At 42.9% G+C, this 18912-nt stretch overlaps 1 protein-coding gene across 1 annotated transcript in view; it reads left to right on the top strand.

The window, feature by feature from the left end:
* Nucleotides 1–18912, top strand: part of LOC311248240 (uncharacterized protein) — a gene marked incomplete at both ends in the record, with an annotated part of 41565 nt that overhangs the window by 8230 nt on the left and 14423 nt on the right. Inside the window, 2 exons of the mRNA XM_084339160.1 lie at nucleotides 15758–15848; nucleotides 17362–17436. Coding sequence (XP_084195286.1) covers nucleotides 15758–15848; nucleotides 17362–17436 — 166 coding nt within the window. The remainder of the gene's footprint in view (nucleotides 1–15757; nucleotides 15849–17361; nucleotides 17437–18912) is intronic.

Here is an 18912-nt window from a genome sequence, read left to right as displayed (position 1 = left end):
TTAGTTAGTTAGTTAGTTAGTGAGCTGCAGTTGTTCAAACAAACCCTGGTCTTGGAGATTCCCAGGTTTTTGTTAACACTCAGGCCTTAGGTCAGATTCAGCTTATCAAGATAGACAGCTGTTGAATGGGATCTAACAACACTGCCTGTGTCCTGATTCTAAGATATATGGTGCCACATGCAGGTTGCCTGATGCAGATGGGCCTACAATACTATGTCACTTGGATGATTGCAATTTGCAGATCTAGTTTTCTACCCATTTCACTGTAACACGGATATGGGCCAAGGTTAGTATCTATCTATCTATCTATCTATCTATCTATCTATCTATCTATCTATCTATCTATCTATCTATCTATCTATCTATCTATCTATCTATCTATCTATCTATCTATCTATCTATCTATCTATCTATCTATCTATCTATCTATCTATCTATCTATCTATCTATCTATCTATCTATCTATCTATCTATCTATCTATCTATCTATCTATCTATCTATCTATCTATCTATCTATCTATCTATCTATCTATCTATCTATCTATCTATCTATCTATCTATCTATCTATCTATCTCTCTCTCTCTCTCTCTCTCTCTCTCTCTCTATCTATCTATCTATCTATCTATCTATCTATCTATCTATCTATCTATCTATCTATCTATCTATCTATCTATCTATCTATCTATCTATCTATCTATCTATCTATCTATCTATCTATCTATCTATCTCTCTCTATCTATCTATCTATCTATCTATCTATCTATCTATCTATCTATCTATCTATCTATCTATCTATCTATCTATCTATCTATCTATCTATCTATCTATCTATCTATCTATCTATCTATCTCTCTCTATCTATCTATCTATCTATCTATCTATCTATCTATCTATCTATCTATCTATCTATCTATCTATCTATCTATCTATCTATCTATCTATCTATCTATCTATCTATCTGTCTGTCTGTCTGTCTGTCTGTCTGTCTGTCTGTCTGTCTGTCTGTCTGTCTGTCTGTCTGTCTGTCTGTCTGTCTGTCTGTCTGTCTGTCTGTCTGTCTGTCTGTCTGTCTGTCTGTCTGTCTGTCTGTCTGTCTGTCTGTCTGTCTGTCTGTCTGTCTGTCTGTCTGTCTGTCTGTCTGTCTGTCTGTCTGTCTGTCTGTCTGTCTGTCTGTCTGTCTGTCTGTCTGTCTGTCTGTCTGTCTGTCTGTCTGTCTGTCTGTCTGTCTGTCTGTCTGTCTGTCTGTCTGTCTGTCTGTCTGTCTGTCTATCTATCTATCTATCTATCTATCTATCTATCTATCTATCTATCTATCTATCTATCTATCTATCTATCTATCTATCTATCTATCTATCTATCTATTAGGGATGTGCATGACTGACCAAACATTTAATAAATAAAAACACGAAATAGAGTTTTTCTGTTTCAGTTTAAATTCAGTTAGAATGTTCAGTTTCAGTTAAATTCAGTTATTGTTTTTAATAGAATGGATCATTAAAATCAAAGGGTATTGCACTTCAGATAATCCTTCAGAACGTTGATCGGCTCAGCTGACCGACAATAAATCAAAATGACACCATTCACCATCGTAGTCTATAATAACAGCATATCGATCGATCAATCGATCTATAAGGCCAAAAGGTGACATTGGTGGTGCTGGTGTAGGGAGGGGGGGGGGGGGTTGTGTTCACTAGACACTATAGATCCTTGTTTGTTAAGGACGGTACATTAGGAGGGGGTGGGTGGGTGGTAAAAATATATATATATACGGTGGGGAGGAGACTGTCCATTGGGGGGGGGGGGGGGGAGGGTTGGACATTCACAGTGGCCAATTTCGAATTGCAGCCTCCCGTAGGTGCTCTTTGAGAGCGGTTTTGAATGTGGGTAGGGAATAGGATTCAATTTTTTTTTACGGCTGTGGGTAGGGCATTCCACATTGTTGTGGCATAATTGCGAAACGTATTTAGTCCCTTGTTTGTATGATAACAAGCCTTTTAGTTCATGGTGCAAAAAACAAAAAAAAAGCCAGGTGTGTGTTTTTGCAACGTATGCCACAGGAAATGATAGTGGGGCAGTAATGGGAACAGGGTGCTAGCTCGCCATCAATCAGAAGCTAGCCACAAGACTTGCATTCGCGCTCTCCAGCACACAGCCTCCCTGCCTGGCGCGACAGTAGGGTCTATAGTCACAGTCAGGACAGTAGGCTCTACAAGTAGGCTCCCTTAAAACGCTAACGCTATAAAAAAAGAAAATACAGTGGAGGTTAAAATAAGAATATGACTTGGCCTGAAAAAAAGTTCAGTCGGGAGATTATTTTTTGCTTTAATCCCTGAGGACCGTCCTCACGCCACTCAGCTGGATGTGTCACTTGGAGACCCAACATGATGACTTCCATATCCACGGTGAAAGCCATGGTGGTACACACTGCCATGATGCCATGCAGCGGTGGTACAGTATAGAGCCTGGTATGGTTAAACAGAGCAGCAGATCTTAGAAATAGGCCATGACAAGGTTTCTGACGGTCTCTGGTATCCAGAAGAAATCAACTCCCATGTTAATTTGGCCCAACAAATGTTAGGCTTGCTTCGTCTCTTGTTTACCTACGTAATTTGGAAGGCAAAAAAGAAAAGAAAAAAGGCCTTAATATGTCTTGATTGTATATGGTGACTAAATTAATAGGCCACAAAATAAACGATGTATCAATCCATAGAACTACCCGGCTCTTTCTTATAATTTCTTATACTTTCTTATCATTTGTCAAGTGTTTCTTTATTAATCCCCTGATGCAGGTGTCATAGCAGCGCAGCAGAAAACATAACAGTAGCAGTTAGGGGTGTAAATATTTTACCCCACAACGATTCGTGTGCGCGTGTGTGTGTGTGTGTGTGTGTGTGTGTGTGTGTGTGTGTGTGTGTGTGTGTGTGTGTGTGTGTGTGTGTGTGTGTGTGTGTGTGTGTGTGTGTGTGTGTGTGTGTGTGTGTGTGTGTGTGTGTGTGTGTGTGTGTATACGTGTGCGTATACGTGTGTGTATATATATATACGTGTGTGTGCGTGTGCAAGTGTATGATTGTAGTCTGAAATATCAACAGCTGGAGCGGACCATTTCACATCTAGGCTACAGGTCTAAGCTCCTGCCTTTCATAATATGTGGAAGCCTGGGTCATCATGACTCATGTCCATAGTCTAGTTGTGAGAGGCTTCCAGGTGGCTGGTCTCACTAGAGAGAGAGACGAGCTGTTAGCAGGGTGTTGGTCAGTATCTGGTCTCACTAGAGAGAGAGACCAGCTGTTAGCAGGGTGTTGGTCAGTATCTGGTCTCACTAGAGAGAGAGACCAGCTGTTAGCAGGGTGTTGGTCAGTATCTGGTCTCACTAGAGAGACCAGCTGTTAGCAGGGTGTTGGTCAGTATCTGGTCTCACTAGAGAGAGAGACCAGCTGTTAGCAGGGTGTTGGTCAGTATCTGGTCTCACTAGAGAGAGAGACCAGCTGTTAGCAGGGTGTTGGTCAGTATCTGGTCTCACTAGAGAGACCAGCTGTTAGCAGGGTGTTGGTCAGTATCTGGTCTCACTAGAGAGAGAGACCAGCTGTTAGCAGGGTGTTGGTCAGTATCTGGTCTCACTAGAGAGAGAGACCAGCTGTTAGCAGGGTGTTGGTCAGTATCTGGTCTCACTAGAGAGAGAGACCAGCTGTTAGCAGGGTGTTGGTCAGTATCTGGTCTCACTAGAGAGAGAGACCAGCTGTTAGCAGGGTGTTGGTCAGTATCTGGTCTCACTAGAGAGACAAGCTGTTAGCAGGATAAGGATCACCATATCCATTTTAAAGCTAGGATAACAATAACCACGATGGATTCAACCGGAAAAAATGTTGCCGGAAGGTATGGATTCTTACCTATCTCGATGTGATTTATCTAGAGATATCTACAGCAAGAATTTTAGGTATCAGTGAAACTAACATTGCAATTTGGTTAGAAGTGGTGGAGAGAATAAAAGCTAGCATATGAATTGTAGTTCCTGGTTAGAAACGAATGAAAATGGATGGATTATCCAGGTGGGGGTCCGGGGGGGTAGAGCGAGCGAGAGCATAATGTATTGTATGTATTGTAAAAAAAAAAAAAAAAAGAAGGATAACAATAACCAACATATTGTCTTCCCACTTGGACCAATAATTTATTTAACGTCTGCCTGCCCTGTATATACAGTCTATGGCACATGATCCATAATAGCAGACCTCGGTTCAACTAACTAAAGTCTACATTTTGGGGTATAAAAAATCACATCTTTTTTTTTTTGATCAAATTTTTTTATTGACATTCTCACGAAACAAGACAACACATTAACCACAATCACAATACATAGAACTTCACAAGAAAATAACAAAAACAATAATAATAATGACTAACAATTATACAGACAAAAGAAAAGAAACCAGAGTTCAACCTACTAAATTAATTCCAAGGGGTACTATCTAATAAATGGTCTTTCCCAGTGTTCAGTCCCGATTCCCGGCCGTGTGACCCCATATTAATAAAACGTACATCTCCAACCCACCACAAGGACCATTTTTTGGGGGAACACGACCTGAAACCAGAGCAATGAACCTTCATGAAAAAACAAAAACCTGTAGGTGTTCCATAGACTCACAGAGACCGTGTAAAAGTGGCCAAACAGTGAAGAACTAGTTAAATAGCTGCCCCCCCATAATATCCCCAGCTAAACTCAAGATGACAAGACAAGGGACAAGACAGACAAAAACACTTCCTCCTCCCCCTCCCAAGAGACCGCCGGACTCACCCGAACACGCACCCCGACCCCGCTCAGCCGCACACTGCGGTCTTTACCTTCTCAGCTGCTGCGAACCACAGGTCAATTCCAGCCTGCCCCACCCCAATCACCCGGGCTGTGGATATCTCAAGATAAATCACATCCAATAGAGTTAGGGACCAGTTAATCATTGTAAGCTTCTCAGGCTCCTTCCATCTCATTGCTATTAGCTTCTTCGCTGCTGTGACGCCCGCTAGGACAACCCTTTTCAGTTGTACGGACGCGGGTAGTGTCGTTATATCGTTCAGGAGTAGCGTAACAGCTGAGAATGGGATAGTTAAGCCACACAGATCTGAAAGTTTGTCCGTTATTGACCTCCAGAAGCGGGCCACTGGTGGGCAATCCCAATACATATGCATATAAGTGCCAGTGGCCTTTTGAGAGCACAAAGTGCACCGAGAGTCGGTTATCAGTCCCATAGCAAATAGCTTCCTAGGTGTAAGATAGGTCCTATGAATATAATTAAAATTAATTTGCTGGTGATTGGGGTTGCGGGAAGATAATGCCACATTTGCCCAAACATCATCCCAGTCAAACTCGGGGTCCAACTCCGGGATATCCACACGCCAGATTGTATCCAATGATAAATTTTTATACGTGGATTGAATTAAGAGCGTATAAAAGTCGGAGACAAACCCTCTGGATGTCGTCCTGTCCACTATGAGCCTGAGGAAGGGGTGTGGGTGCAAGGCTTGAGCCCACGGTACGCCATGCGCCCTCAGTGCTGACCTTAGTTGAAGGTAAAGAAAGAAGGACTCGCCGGGAAGATCATAAAATTCTCTTAAGTCCTGAAACGCACGGAGGCCGTTCTTATCATAAATATCCTCCAGAGTATGCACTCCCCTCCTTTGCCATTGAGGAATATTAACCGGCTTGTGTCCAACAAGTAATTGCTGGTTATTAAAAATTGGAGAGTCCAGGTGCCAAGGGCATTTAACCCCACACGACCTCTGTACATTACGCCACGTTTGGATCACGTGAGTTATGATCGGTCCATACCTCAGCCGGCATTTCGCAATAGAGACAGTGGAGTACACTACATCCTGCAATCTTAGCGGAGACACCGCCGCCGCTTCTAAGGAGCGCCACGATACAGCCTCTACAGGGTCTAGCCAGCACATCAGAGGTCTCAGTGAAAAGGACCAGAAATAAAGTTTAAAATCAGGGATTGCGAGGCCCCCATCTTGTTTCCTACGTTGAGTAGTAGCCCTTTTGATTCTCGGGCGTTTGTTATTCCAGACAAACTTAGATACCATCGATTGTACCTTGCGCCAGTGGTCTATTGGAGGGGGCAGGGGGAGCATTGAGCTAATAAAATTTATCCTAGGCAGGATGTTCATTTTGATTATGGAAGCCCGGGCTTGTAAGGAGTTAGGAAGGGACGACCACCTGTCTAGATCCTGGCGTATTTTATCATAAGTACCCGTGAAGTTGTACTTAGTAGTTTGGTTCAGCGTGGGGAATATCTCTATGCCCAGGTATTTAAAATGTTCTACTATGGGGATATCAGCTGGTAGTCGTACCGCCTTGGCCAGTTCATTAAGAGGTAGGCAGGCTGATTTGTTCCAGTTAATCTTAAAACCTGACAATTTACCAAAGTCGTCGATTATCCTCAATAATTTTGTGGCCGACCGGGAGGGGTCGTCCATGAAAATCAGCAGGTCATCCGCATAGAGAGCAATTTTGTGTGGAGTATTGTTGACCATTATGGGGACGATGTCCTCCGATTGCCTAATAAATTGGGCCAAAGGTTCGAGGGAAAGCGCGAACAGTCCCGGGCTCAGAGGGCAACCCTGTCTAGAAGATCTGGAGACTGGAAAGAGTGTGGAACAGTTTTTGCCTGTCAGTATCATCGCAGACGGCGAGGCATACAGGACTTTAATCATATGAATAAAACTCTTTCCAAGACCCATGACCTCAAGTACCTTCCACAGGTATGACCACTCAAGTCTGTCAAACGCCTTCATGGCATCCAAAGACAGAACTGTGGATGGAGTTGTATTGTCTTTACTGTTATCGATTACATGCAACAGCCTCCTAAGATTATCTGCAGCCAGACGCCCCGGGATAAAACCAGTTTGATCGCAGTGTACCAATACAGGCATAAATCTCTACAGGCGACGGGCCAGCACCTTGGCAAACACCTTTAAATCGGCCCCGAGAAGACTCAAGGGTCTATAGCTACCACAATCATTGGGATCTTTGTCCTTTTTGAGAAGTAAAGAAATCAACGCCATATTGACATCTCTTGAGAACTCCCCTTGTTCGATAGCGTAATTGATCATATCGAGCATCAATGGACCCAGTTGGTCCCAGAAAGCTAAATACACTTCGGGTGGAATACCATCCCAGCCTGGCGCCTTACCCCTCTGCATTTCAACAATAGTCTCCCTCAATTCTACGAGAGTAATCGGTCTCCCCAGTTCCTTGGCCTCTTCCTCAGAAATGTGGGGTATCTCAAGCCCGCCGATGAACGATTCAAATCTAGAGTCATCCAGATTACCCTCTGAGCTATATAACTGTGAGTAAAACTCTTTAAAAGTGTCATTGATCTTTTTCGAATCAGTAGTGACTGCACCCTGGCTCGTCCTAATCGAGGGGATATCTGAGAAATGATCATTTGAGCGTATTTTCATTGCCAATAGATGGCTAGGTCTGGAGCCGTGAAAATAGTAATTTTGTCTTGTCCTATGTATCAAAAACTCAGACTGTTGTTTAAGTATGGAGTTTATTTCTTTTTTGACTATCTTACGTTGTGTGTTTAGTCGTTCATTATAGTCAGTTTGCAAGGATGCGTATAGGTCCGCATATAATGATTCCAGTCCTTCTAGCTTTTTTGACCGGGATTTTCGCAAATTGGAGGCAAATAGTGTGACATGACCCCTGATGAATCCTTTCAATGCGTTCCACAGGACCCTAGGGTCTTCTACTGTGCCAACGTTGATCTGCAAAAATTCTGCTAGTTTACTCCTGAACTCAGAACAGAAGTCATCGTTCTTTAGCAAGGTCGAATTAAAACGCCATCTGGGAGCTCTTGCGGAGAGCCTGCCAAAGGTTGCCGTAAGGAAAATCCCCTTGTGGTCTGAGAGAGCCAAGGGAACCAATGAGACATCGAAACTATCAAACATATTAGGGGACGCGAATGCATAGTCAATTCGAGAGAAGCTTTTGTGTCTGGCTGACAGGTGAGAGTAATCTCTGAGGGTGGGGTTGCATAAGCGCCAGAGGTCTGAGAGCCCCGTGTCTTTGGCCCACATCCTGAGGGCCTTAGAGGCCCGTTTCTGGTCGCTCGTTTCAGAGGGCCCAGACCTATCCATCTCCGCATCCCAGCACGCATTAAAATCGCCACCCACAATGAGAGCGTATCCATTAAGTTCCAACATATTCTTCGTGATTGTATTATAGAACGCTGAATCAAATGTGTTAGGAGCATACAATGCTATTATAGCCATCTTCCTATGCAAGAATTCAACTTTTGCTATAGTAATCCTTCCCTCCGTGTCCGACCATACATCCAAGATTTTGATATCAAGGTTACGTCTTGTAACTATGACTACTCCTTTCGTCTTATCATCGGCTGAGGATGCGGAGATAACGTGATATTGCCGATTTGCCAGTCTTGACACGTCACCTACCATTAAATGCGTCTCACTAAGGAGAGCAAGGTCAATATTTCTCCTCTTCAATAGCCAAAGGACACTGGCACGCTTGTGTGGGGCGTTAAGCCCTCCTGCGTTCCAAATTAAAATATTCAATTTAGCCATGGTCGAGCTTGTATAAGTGCGTAGAGAACATACCCGTGCAGCCAGGCTGAGTACAGAGGTGCCGATCCCGGCGGGCCCGGACGGTCAATCCCAGGAGTTCAGAGGAGGAACACTTACACATATATAAGACAACAGTACATAGAACACATAAAAATACCACCCCAGCTACAGCCCCCCCCCCTTCTACTCTAAACCCTAACCCACCCGTCCTACTATAAGTTCCTCTATACCCACTCTCCAATCCCCACCCTATGCCCCACCCACTGAGGATGGTCATCTTCCTATCACTTCCCACTAGAGACATGGATCAATAAGACGCTTCCCACTCCCACCCCCCTCTAGTTAAACCCCTGAGTAAACCCCCACTAGTCCAATAAACACAAATAATAATAAAAATTAAATTCAATAAAGATATCGGTCGAAAACCACCTGAGCACTGGCCCTAACATAAGACAACCATAATGGTAAAAATAGCCATTATTAAATAATAACTCCACATCAACCTGCAACCATCTATTTCCGAATCTGCGCTTCAACGTCGCAATGTTATGGCCCAAATGGGTACAGGAAAATTCAAAACAAAATTAAATTAAAGCATCCCAGCCGATAGTCTAAGGCAGGATCGGGTCACAGGTTAATTGTGCAAAATTGTGTGAACAATGTCAATTAAACAATGACAAAAATAAGAAAGGGAAAAAAGGGGTTATGGTTAAAGTGCACCCCTGAAGCAGTCCCTCTGATCAGGCACAACGGCTGACATGACATAACCTATGTAAGAATCGACAATAATAGGAAAAGGAAAAAGAGGGTTATGGCTAAAGTGCAAGCAAAGTTAAACTTGACCCAGCCTGTTATCACATATTTATGTATATTCGTTCGAGAGCCAACATGAACCTTGGCCCTAACATGACAGCTATAATGGAAAAATTAGCCATTATTATATAATTACTCAGCATCAACCCTGTGACCAACTACCTCGTAGTCTGCATATTAATGTTGCAACATTATAGTATAAATGGAAAAAGGAAAATTCAAAACAAAATCAAAGCATATCAGCAGTTAGTCTAAGGTAGGATCGAATCACAGTTAAATTGCTCATTCAAATGCCATTAAAACAGCGACAATAATAGAAAAAGGAAAAAGAGGGTTATGGCTAAAGTGCAAGCAAAGCTAAACCTAAGCCAGCCTGTTATCACATATTTTATGTATATTCGGTCGAGAGCCAACGTGAGCCTTGGCCCTAACATGACAGCTATAATGGAAAAATTAGCCATTAATATATAATTACTCAGCATCAACCTGTAACCATCTACCCTGGAGTCTGCATATTAATGTATCAACGTTATAGCATAAGTGCCTCACGGAAAATTCAAAACAAAATTAAGGCGAGTCAGTAGTTAGTCCAAGGTAGAACCGGATCACATTTAAATTGCTCATTCAAATGCCATTAAAACATATAGGAAAATTCAATACAAAATTAAATTAAAGCATCCCAGCCGATAGTCCAAGGCAGGTTCGGGTCACAGGTTAATTGCTCATTCAATTGCCCTTAAAACAGCGACACTAATTATTATATAATTACTCAGCATCAACCTGTAACCATCTACCCTGGAGTCTGCATATTAATGTATCAACGTTATAGCATAAGTGCCTCACGGAAAATTCAAAACAAAATTAAGGCGAGTCAGTAGTTAGTCCAAGGTAGAACCGGATCACATTTAAATCGCGCATATAGATGACATAAAAACAGCGACAATAGGAAAGAAAAAAAAAAAGGAAGAGAGGGTAATGGCTAGAGTGCAAGCCATATAACCATATAGCCATTAAGTGCAAGCCATACCCGACCCAACCTGTTATCAAATATTGTTTATGCATATTCAACCGACCTTGGCATCTACTTTGGATCACCAAAGCTCAAAACAACCTGGATATAAAAATAAAAAGCATACCAGAAGTTAGTTAGGGACTCGGTCACTCTTGAACTGTGCAAACCAATGTCCCTTTGAACAGCAACAGCAACCAAAATACGTAACCATTAACGAATGTCTCAGCGCAGACCATAGTCGAAGCCCGCTGGCTAGCCCGAGGCTAGCGCGTAAGCTAGTGACGAATCCGGATAGCACGTTAGCCTACTATGTACATTGTTCAGCTAGCTCGTTAGCTTCCAAAGAGGCGATACACAAGTACGACCATGAGGTCAGCTTTAGCAAGTAACAGAAGTCATTGGGAAGCCCCGCTAGTTGGATGGGCAGAGGACAGTTAGCATGTCTGGGCATGACAGCAAGTGTTTGTGAATAGTCGACCTAATCAATGTATATAGGCCCAAACCGCCAAGTCACTCACCCTCCATAGATATCAAGCAACAGACTCGGGTGTCTTCGCGAGATATTCCTTCGCTTTAGCCAACGACCAAAACAAACGCTGACCACCGACCTTCTCCAACACAGATAGTTTCGCGGGAGCGAATAACGTGGGCCTCAGGCCTAGTCTCCATAGCTTAGTCAGGACCACCTTGTACTCGGCTCTCTGAGCTTGAACCTCCGGTGTAAAGTCCTCGAAAATGGCCACTTTGTGATCGCCAAACCTCAGAGTACCCCTTCTGGTACGAGCCGACCGCATGATGATTTCTCTCTGTTGGAGTCTGTTCAGCTTGACTATGATGGGCCTCGGTTCTTTGTTCACGCCGGGAGAAAACCTGCCCGCTCTATAGGCCGACTCACAGATAGGAGGCGAGGGGAGGACGTCCGTCCCTAGTATCTTCTGCAGCAGTTCGGGCATGGTCTCAGAGAGACGGCCTTCACCGCTGGTCTCCGGTACTCCAACAATCCTGACGTTGTGGCGTCTATCCCGGGACTGCATCTCCTCCATCGCCGACTGTAGTTTGTTGACTTCAGCCTGCCTAGCCAGCAGGGCGGATTCAAGACCCGCCATCTTCTCACACTGTGATGATACCTCCGTCGTTAGCATGGCTAGTTCGTTAGCATTAGCCGATGAGGCAGCGTGAATCGTCTCCATCTTGTCTGTCAGCGGGACTACCGCCAGCCGTATTTCTTCTGATATCTCACGACGGAGGCTGATACAGAAATCCGCCAGCACTTGCTTCTGTGCTTCAGCGATGCGTGCCTCAGAGTCTGCGTGTACTTTCTTCTGTGCTTCAGCGATGCGTGTCTCAGAGTCTGCGTGTAGCTTGGTCATGACCAAGAGCACAGCTTCGCTTAACTCCCCGACAGCGGGAGACGGTACGGCCATGCTCGGCGGTGTCGGTGTCGTGCCTAATTCTTTCATGGCTCTGGTTTCCACCCCCGCCATCGTAGAAAGTCGAAAAAAGTTGATGAATGTATACTAAACACGACGACCTAGCAAACAGATAAAAAACAAATAAAAATAAAATAAAGACTAATGGGGAGAAACGTATATTCAGCACGGTAGAAGGGAGCTCATGTGAAAACACGTCTACTCCATGATCGCTCAGCTCCGCCCCCTAAAAAAAAATCACATCTATACATTTTGGGGTATAAAAAATCTGTACTGAAATGACAAGGCATCTCTGCATTTCGTATATTAGGTAGTTTATTAGGTATTAGAATTAGGTGTAGGGCCTAATTCGTGTGCGAGTTCTCTCTCTCTACCTTGGATCAATGACGAAAGTATTTTTCAATTGTTTGTATTGAGCCGTACTGTATTGTACCCATTCTGCAATCTGTTAATACAAATGTCAATCAATAAAAAAAAAATTTAAGGAGCAGCAGTACTGTTAGACAAGACAAGACTATGACTACCAACTGCCTAGCCAGCCGTGTATCAATCTAGGATGTAATGATAACGTTGCCACACTGACTGTGTCGATGGCTCATTGGTTTACGGTAACTACTGTATCTAGCTTGTGACTGCAACTTGTTCTTGTTCGTGGATGACTCAGCCCTGCTGGTCTCTGACAATAACAAGTTACAGGTTGAAAAAACAAATCAATGTATAGATGTAGCAGGACTGTCTATCTGTATGTCATGTATGTTATGATGAATTGAAAATGGGGGACCCTGATGTAAACAAGACGAAAGTCTTTCTCTGGTCTGCATCCCCTTAACAATTGTGTGTATTGAGCTGTACTGTACTGTGCCCATTCTGCAATCTGTTAATAATGTTTTCAATCAATCAATCCAAGCCAAGTTACTTACCGATTTGTGCAGCTTCAAATGTCGAACGAAGTTGGAAGTTGTTGCTTCTCCATCTGTGATTTTCGAGCCGCACGTTTTGCATACTGCAATTCGTTTTTTGTTGACCACCACCACGTAGTTTTTATAAGCAAACGAAGCAATCTTCGGTATAAATTTCCACTGAATCCGTCGTTATTAACGTTCATAACGTCACTTCTTTTCTCGCGCAAATTGATTGGATGCTGTCAGATTGTTTCATACAAAGTGGGCAGTAGATAGGTTCTTTGAGCCAAGACACAATTTACATTTAACTAAAACATTATTTTCTTTGTGCTCAACAAAAGAGAAATAGTGAGGATATCCAATATCATGTGTAAAAACTCGACTACTGGGCGCAGCCATGACAGTCTAACAAGTAAACAAAACACGCCCACTATCTCCGCAGGTGACACAGGAGCCGGCTGCGCGAATAAAGTGTCTATTCGGCACATTTAATAACATAATCTTTTATCGTTGGGCATGGGGGAATGTATCAAGTCTTCTCAAGTCAAAAGGCTCAAGTCCAAGTGAAGTCACGAGTCATTGGTGTTAAAGTCAAAGTCGAGTTGCAAGTCTTTTTTGTTTTGGTCAAGTCAAGTCCAAAGTCATCAAATTCGTGACTCGAGTCTGACTCGAGTCCAAGTCATGTGACTCGAGTCCACACCTCTGCTGATTAGTCACCTTTACAACAAGGTACAACGTGTAAGGATTGTGCATTCGTGGAATGAGCAACACCCCTAACCGTGTGGGTAGCGGCCCAAAATAATTTGCCAAAATCCCCTGCAATATTCTTCTGTTGGTATTCACTCTCGTTCTGAGCTTCAAGTGACTAATCAGCCTTTCCAAAGATATAAAATACAATGCCAATTGGTATTATTAAAGGGGAGGAATAATCGACCGAAATAACGTTTCCGAACTTTTTTTGAGGAGTTTATATATATATATTTTTTTTTTATCATTCTTTCCAAAAGCAATGAGGCCTAGAAATGTGGCTAGCGCTAATGGCGCGCATACCAGCGAGGCTAACTGCCTAAGAAAACAGGCACAGAGGCACTGAAAGAGGATTTCACCCATCTAATGAACACACTCCTTCAGACATTAAGCACCCCCCACAGCCCAAATGGAATGATCAGGGGAAAAAAATAAGAATATTATTATTATTATCAGTCGACTGACTATGATGATGATGATGAATAGTTTATTTTCGGTCTTTGTTTACAGATCAATCAAAAACACACTTGTGTGGACTTTCAAAAAAATATATAAAAAAAAGAAAAATCACAAATGTACATACTCAAAGTAAGCTCACACACAAAATCCAAACTCAATGACCAAAAAAAGGAATAGGCTGAAGCACATCCTTATTTTTGCGTATCCTTTACAATTCTTAAAAACGAAATATACTTTTAATATAAGAAAGAAAAACTTAAAATATTTTTTTCTAAATTGTTTTAATCAAAACTGTACTCCTGAATTATTTTATCCTCTAGGGCCTTTTTAAATCCCCCCTGAGAAGTACACAACTTCAACCCGTCACTAAGGCTATTCCAAAATTTAACTCCCAAAATTGAAACACATCTAGCTTTTACATTAGTTCTTACCTTTTTACATGTTTTAAGAATACACAACCCTCTTAAATTATACTTTCCTTCTCTTGGTTGAAAGAGACATTGAATACAAGCTGGTAGGTTCTTACTCTTAGCACGAAAAATGATCTCCAAGGTTATCAGTCAGGACTATCAGTCGACTATCAGCTAATTTTGGCCAATCAAAGTAGACTATACAAATCCTTAGTCGAGGTCAGCCCTAGTGGACAATGGGGCGTCGTTTTGGTACATTTTTTTTGGCAATTTTTTTTTAAGAAAAAAAATAATTATAATTTAATTTGTTTATGTTGATTTAAAATTTGAATGTCAACATTATGAACGAAGCTTCGAACTATTCGGTACAGCCCTAGCATGTTTATTTTTTTATTTTAAATTTTTTTCATTCCAATGTTAGTCGTTATGCCAATTCCCAATCCCCTTCCTGGTCGCTGCGCACCTACCCCCTACAGTCGGTCTGGGAGAGTGGAGGCTATCACGTGCTTCCTCCGACACATGTCCAGCCAATCAACCGCTTCTTTTCACCTGGCAGCGCGGACTCTCACCGAGAGGGTGTAACGTGTGGAAGGATCACACTACCCCCCTTAGATCCTATCCGCGCTGAGCAGGCGCCCCGACCGAACTGTAGGAGTCGCTGTTTACAACGACCCGGACCCACCCACCAGCTTTCCCACCCCTAACACTGCCAATTGTGTTAGTATGAACGACCAGCCAAGCTGGTAGCAACACCGAGAGCTGGGCTCGAACCCAGCGTATCCTGCGTTGGTGGTGAGCGCCTTGCCCACTTCACCACCTAGCCGCCCCAGCCCTAGCATGTTTTGATATTGTCAATTATCTCACTTTTACTAGGTGACTTTTACTATAGGTGACTAACTGAAATATGCCAAAAACATACATACAGACGTTTTTTAATCAAAGGGCAACAGAGACAAGTGATACAGGCACACAGGTAAGGTCTTACAATGGCTTAGTGATTATAACAGTGCAGTTCAGCATTCAGTAACCCATACATTTTGTGAACGTGTTTTTGATACTACATTCTGTTCAACACACACCTCAAAACCGTACCTAAGGGAAATTGGCTCAACTGCAAGAAAAATAATAGACAGTTATGATATTACATTCTGCATAATTCATATGCAAAATATTGTGGTTCCCTGCTTTAGTCTGTTGACACATTTCTATACAAAAAAATGCTTTTGTAGTCCTGTGTCATACCTAAATGTCATATAAGTGAATTATAGAAACAAAAGTGACTATTGCACAACTGAATTGACAAGAAAAATCCCCAACCCCCCCCCCCCCCCTCCTCGCCATACCTTGGCTTTTACTGAAATGAACATACATTAATGATTCACGTATGTGTCTGTTACAGTACCTGCACCAGAACGGAGTGGTGCACCGCGACCTCAAGCCAGAGAACCTGCTGTACGCCGACCTGTCGCTGGACGCCCCACTCAAGATCGGTAACTACGTGAGATCCACTATAAACCTGTTCTCACGTGACTCAAGCTAAATAAATATTTTAATAGATATCACTATGAAACTTTCCCAGTTTGTTATGTACGTAACAACTAAGAAAAAATTTATTGCAAGTTTTCTGAGATTTTATGTTTATATATGCAAAATGACATAACACAATGAACTTGTTACAGAAGGGATTGTAATAAATTGGTTTATTGGTATAAATGTACTATAAATCAGGCTATGAATGATATATCAACAAACCCCATTGTAGAAAGATGCAGGGTATAGATAGGAAGACATTTGGAAAGTATGGCGTGTGTAGGTAGGGAAATGCGACATTTAATCTCTTGCGTGTAAGAAGACACATTTTTGTGAAAAGGCCCTCAAAGTTCTGTATTGTAATTGTGATCTATGGACACAATCAAGTAAAATGAAGTAAAATAAACAATTAATTGTGTGTTTTCAATATTTGATTGCCACTAGTTTGAAATAAGACATGTTAAGAAAGCAAAATATAACAAAATCTCAATATCGTAGAGGGGAAAAAAAGCAAAAAGTGGTACTGTCTCGCCTTAAACCAGTTTCCGGTGCTGCTGGGTAGTGTAGAGGTCTAAGCACTCGCCTACCAGTGGTTAGGATCCAGATGTCAGCTGTACCTCCGGCTTGGTCAGTCGTCCCTACGAACACAATTGGCAGTGTTCGCTGGTGGGAAGCCGGTGGGGTATGTGTCCTGGTTGTTGCAAACAGCGACTCCTAGTGGTCGGTCGGGGCGCCTGTTCAGCAGGGAGGGTATCTGCTTGAACCTCTGCACGTGTTACGTTCTCCCAGTGAAACTCCTCGCTGTCAGGTGAAAAGAAGCGGCTGGCGACTCCACATGTATCGGAGGAGGCACGTGGTAGTTCTACACCCTCCCCATACCGACAGAGGAGACATGTGGTAGTTCTACACCCTCCCCAGACCGACAGAGGAGACATGTGGTAGTTCTACACCCTCCCCAGACCGACAGAGGAGACATGTGGTAGTTCTACACCCTCCCCAGACCGACAGAGGAGACATGTGGTAGTTCTACACCCTCCCCAGACCGACAGTAGGGCAATGCGCGCAACGAACAGGAAGGGAATTTACATTACAGTATATACTAGGGATGTCCGATATTATCGACCGACCAATATTATCGGCCGATATCGGCAGTAAAATGTGATATCGGAAAATATCGGTATCGGTTTAAAAAAAGAAAAAAACGATAACAATATTTGTTATATATATATCCAGTGAAATTATTAGTTACCTGAAATTATTCAGTTTTTGGGGGGGGGGGAACCCTGCATATATCGGTATCGGTTGATATCGGTATCGGAAATTAAGAGTTGGACAATATCGGAATATCTGTATCGGTAAAAAAGCCAATATCGAGCATCCCTAGTATATACCAATCAAAGAAGGAATGAACCATAACAGTCTTAACCTGTTCAAATAACCTTATAATGAAAATATTTTCTTCCATTTTGCCAGCTGACTTTGGCCTGTCCAAGATCATTGATGAGCAGGTCACCATGAAGACTGTGTGTGGCACCCCTGGTTACTGCGGTGAGTTGTGGCTCTTGTCAATAGTAAATGGTAAATTGTGCATTTATATAGCAGCTTTTATCCAACACGCTTTACAATTTTGCAAATGCGGAGCTAATGCTGCTAATGATGGAGCATCGCCGTCGGTTGTGTGATAGTAAAGGGCTAACCTTCTGTATTGTCACAGTGAAAGGGTTAACCGGCTGTGCTGCTCCATGTATGCCCCTTTGTCATTTTATTTGGTTGTTTGATGTGTGTTTTAATAATTTCCCTTACCTCTGTGATGTATGCCTGATGTCGTCAGCTTGTGACTGCAACTTGTTCCTGTTTGCGGACGACTCAGCCCTGCTGGTCTCTGACAAGAACAAGTTACAGGTTGAAAAAACCCTCAGCTCGGAACTATGCAGAATCTGCACCTGGCTCGCTGATAACAAACTATCATTACACCTGGGCAAAACAGAGTCCATTCTCTTCGGTTCAAATAACAAACTCAGCAAAACAGACGGCTTCTCAGTTACAGTGGGTGACAATATTGTCACAAGGAAAGATGAAATTACCTACCTGGGTTCCATCCTAGAGGCAAATCTTTCCTGTGACAAAATGGCATCCAATGTAATAAAAAAAAGTCAACCAACAAACTAGATTCTTGTACCGGATCTCCTCTCTGGTAAACAAGAATACCCTGAAGACTCTGGCAGGAGCACTCATTCAGGGGTACTACGACTATGCTTGCACCTCATGGTACAAAGCACCTCAAAGGCGCTTAAAACAAAATTACAAACATCACAAAACAAACTGGTCAGACTACTACTTGACCTTACCCCCAGAACCCACCTCACCCCTGCCCACTTTGACAACCTAGGATGGCTTAGAGTAGACGACAGAGTACAGCAACTTGCAATGGGCCTGGTCTACAAGATACACTATACGACCGGGGTACCCATGTACATGTCAAAATACTTCCCAAAGGTCAGTGAATACCACAACCACTACACCAGAGGAAGCTCAACAAATCATGTTAAACCCAGATTCAGCTCAAACAAGGGACTAAATACATTTCGCAATTATGCCACATCAACGTGGAACGCCCTACCCAAAGCTGTAAAGGAATGTGAATCACTACCCACATTCAAAACCGCTCTTAAAGAGCACCTACGGGAGGCTGCAATTCGAAACTGGCCACCGTAAATGCCCAAAAACCCCACCCCCTCCTAATAGACAGTCTCCTCCCCACCGCATGTATATATTCCCTCCCCGCCGTATGTATATCTCTCTCCCACCCACCCCCCCCCCCCCTAATGTACAGTCCCCTCCCCATCATATGTATATACTCTGTCAGGATCTAGGGGTAACAGTACTGTATATTTGAATACCGCTTATGTCACAAATGCATCAGTACTAAATACCTATATGTCCCTATGCCATAAATGTCATGTATGTTGTGTATGTCATAAATGTCTATATGAATTGAAAATGGGGGACCCTGATGGAAACAAG

The sequence above is a fragment of the Notolepis coatsorum genome (genome assembly GCF_963971535.1).
Source record: "Notolepis coatsorum genome assembly, contig: SCAFFOLD_135, whole genome shotgun sequence".
Lineage (NCBI taxonomy): Eukaryota > Metazoa > Chordata > Actinopteri > Aulopiformes > Paralepididae > Notolepis > Notolepis coatsorum.
Note: the sequence above shows the minus strand (reverse complement) of the source record. Positions and strands in the feature narration are given on the sequence as shown.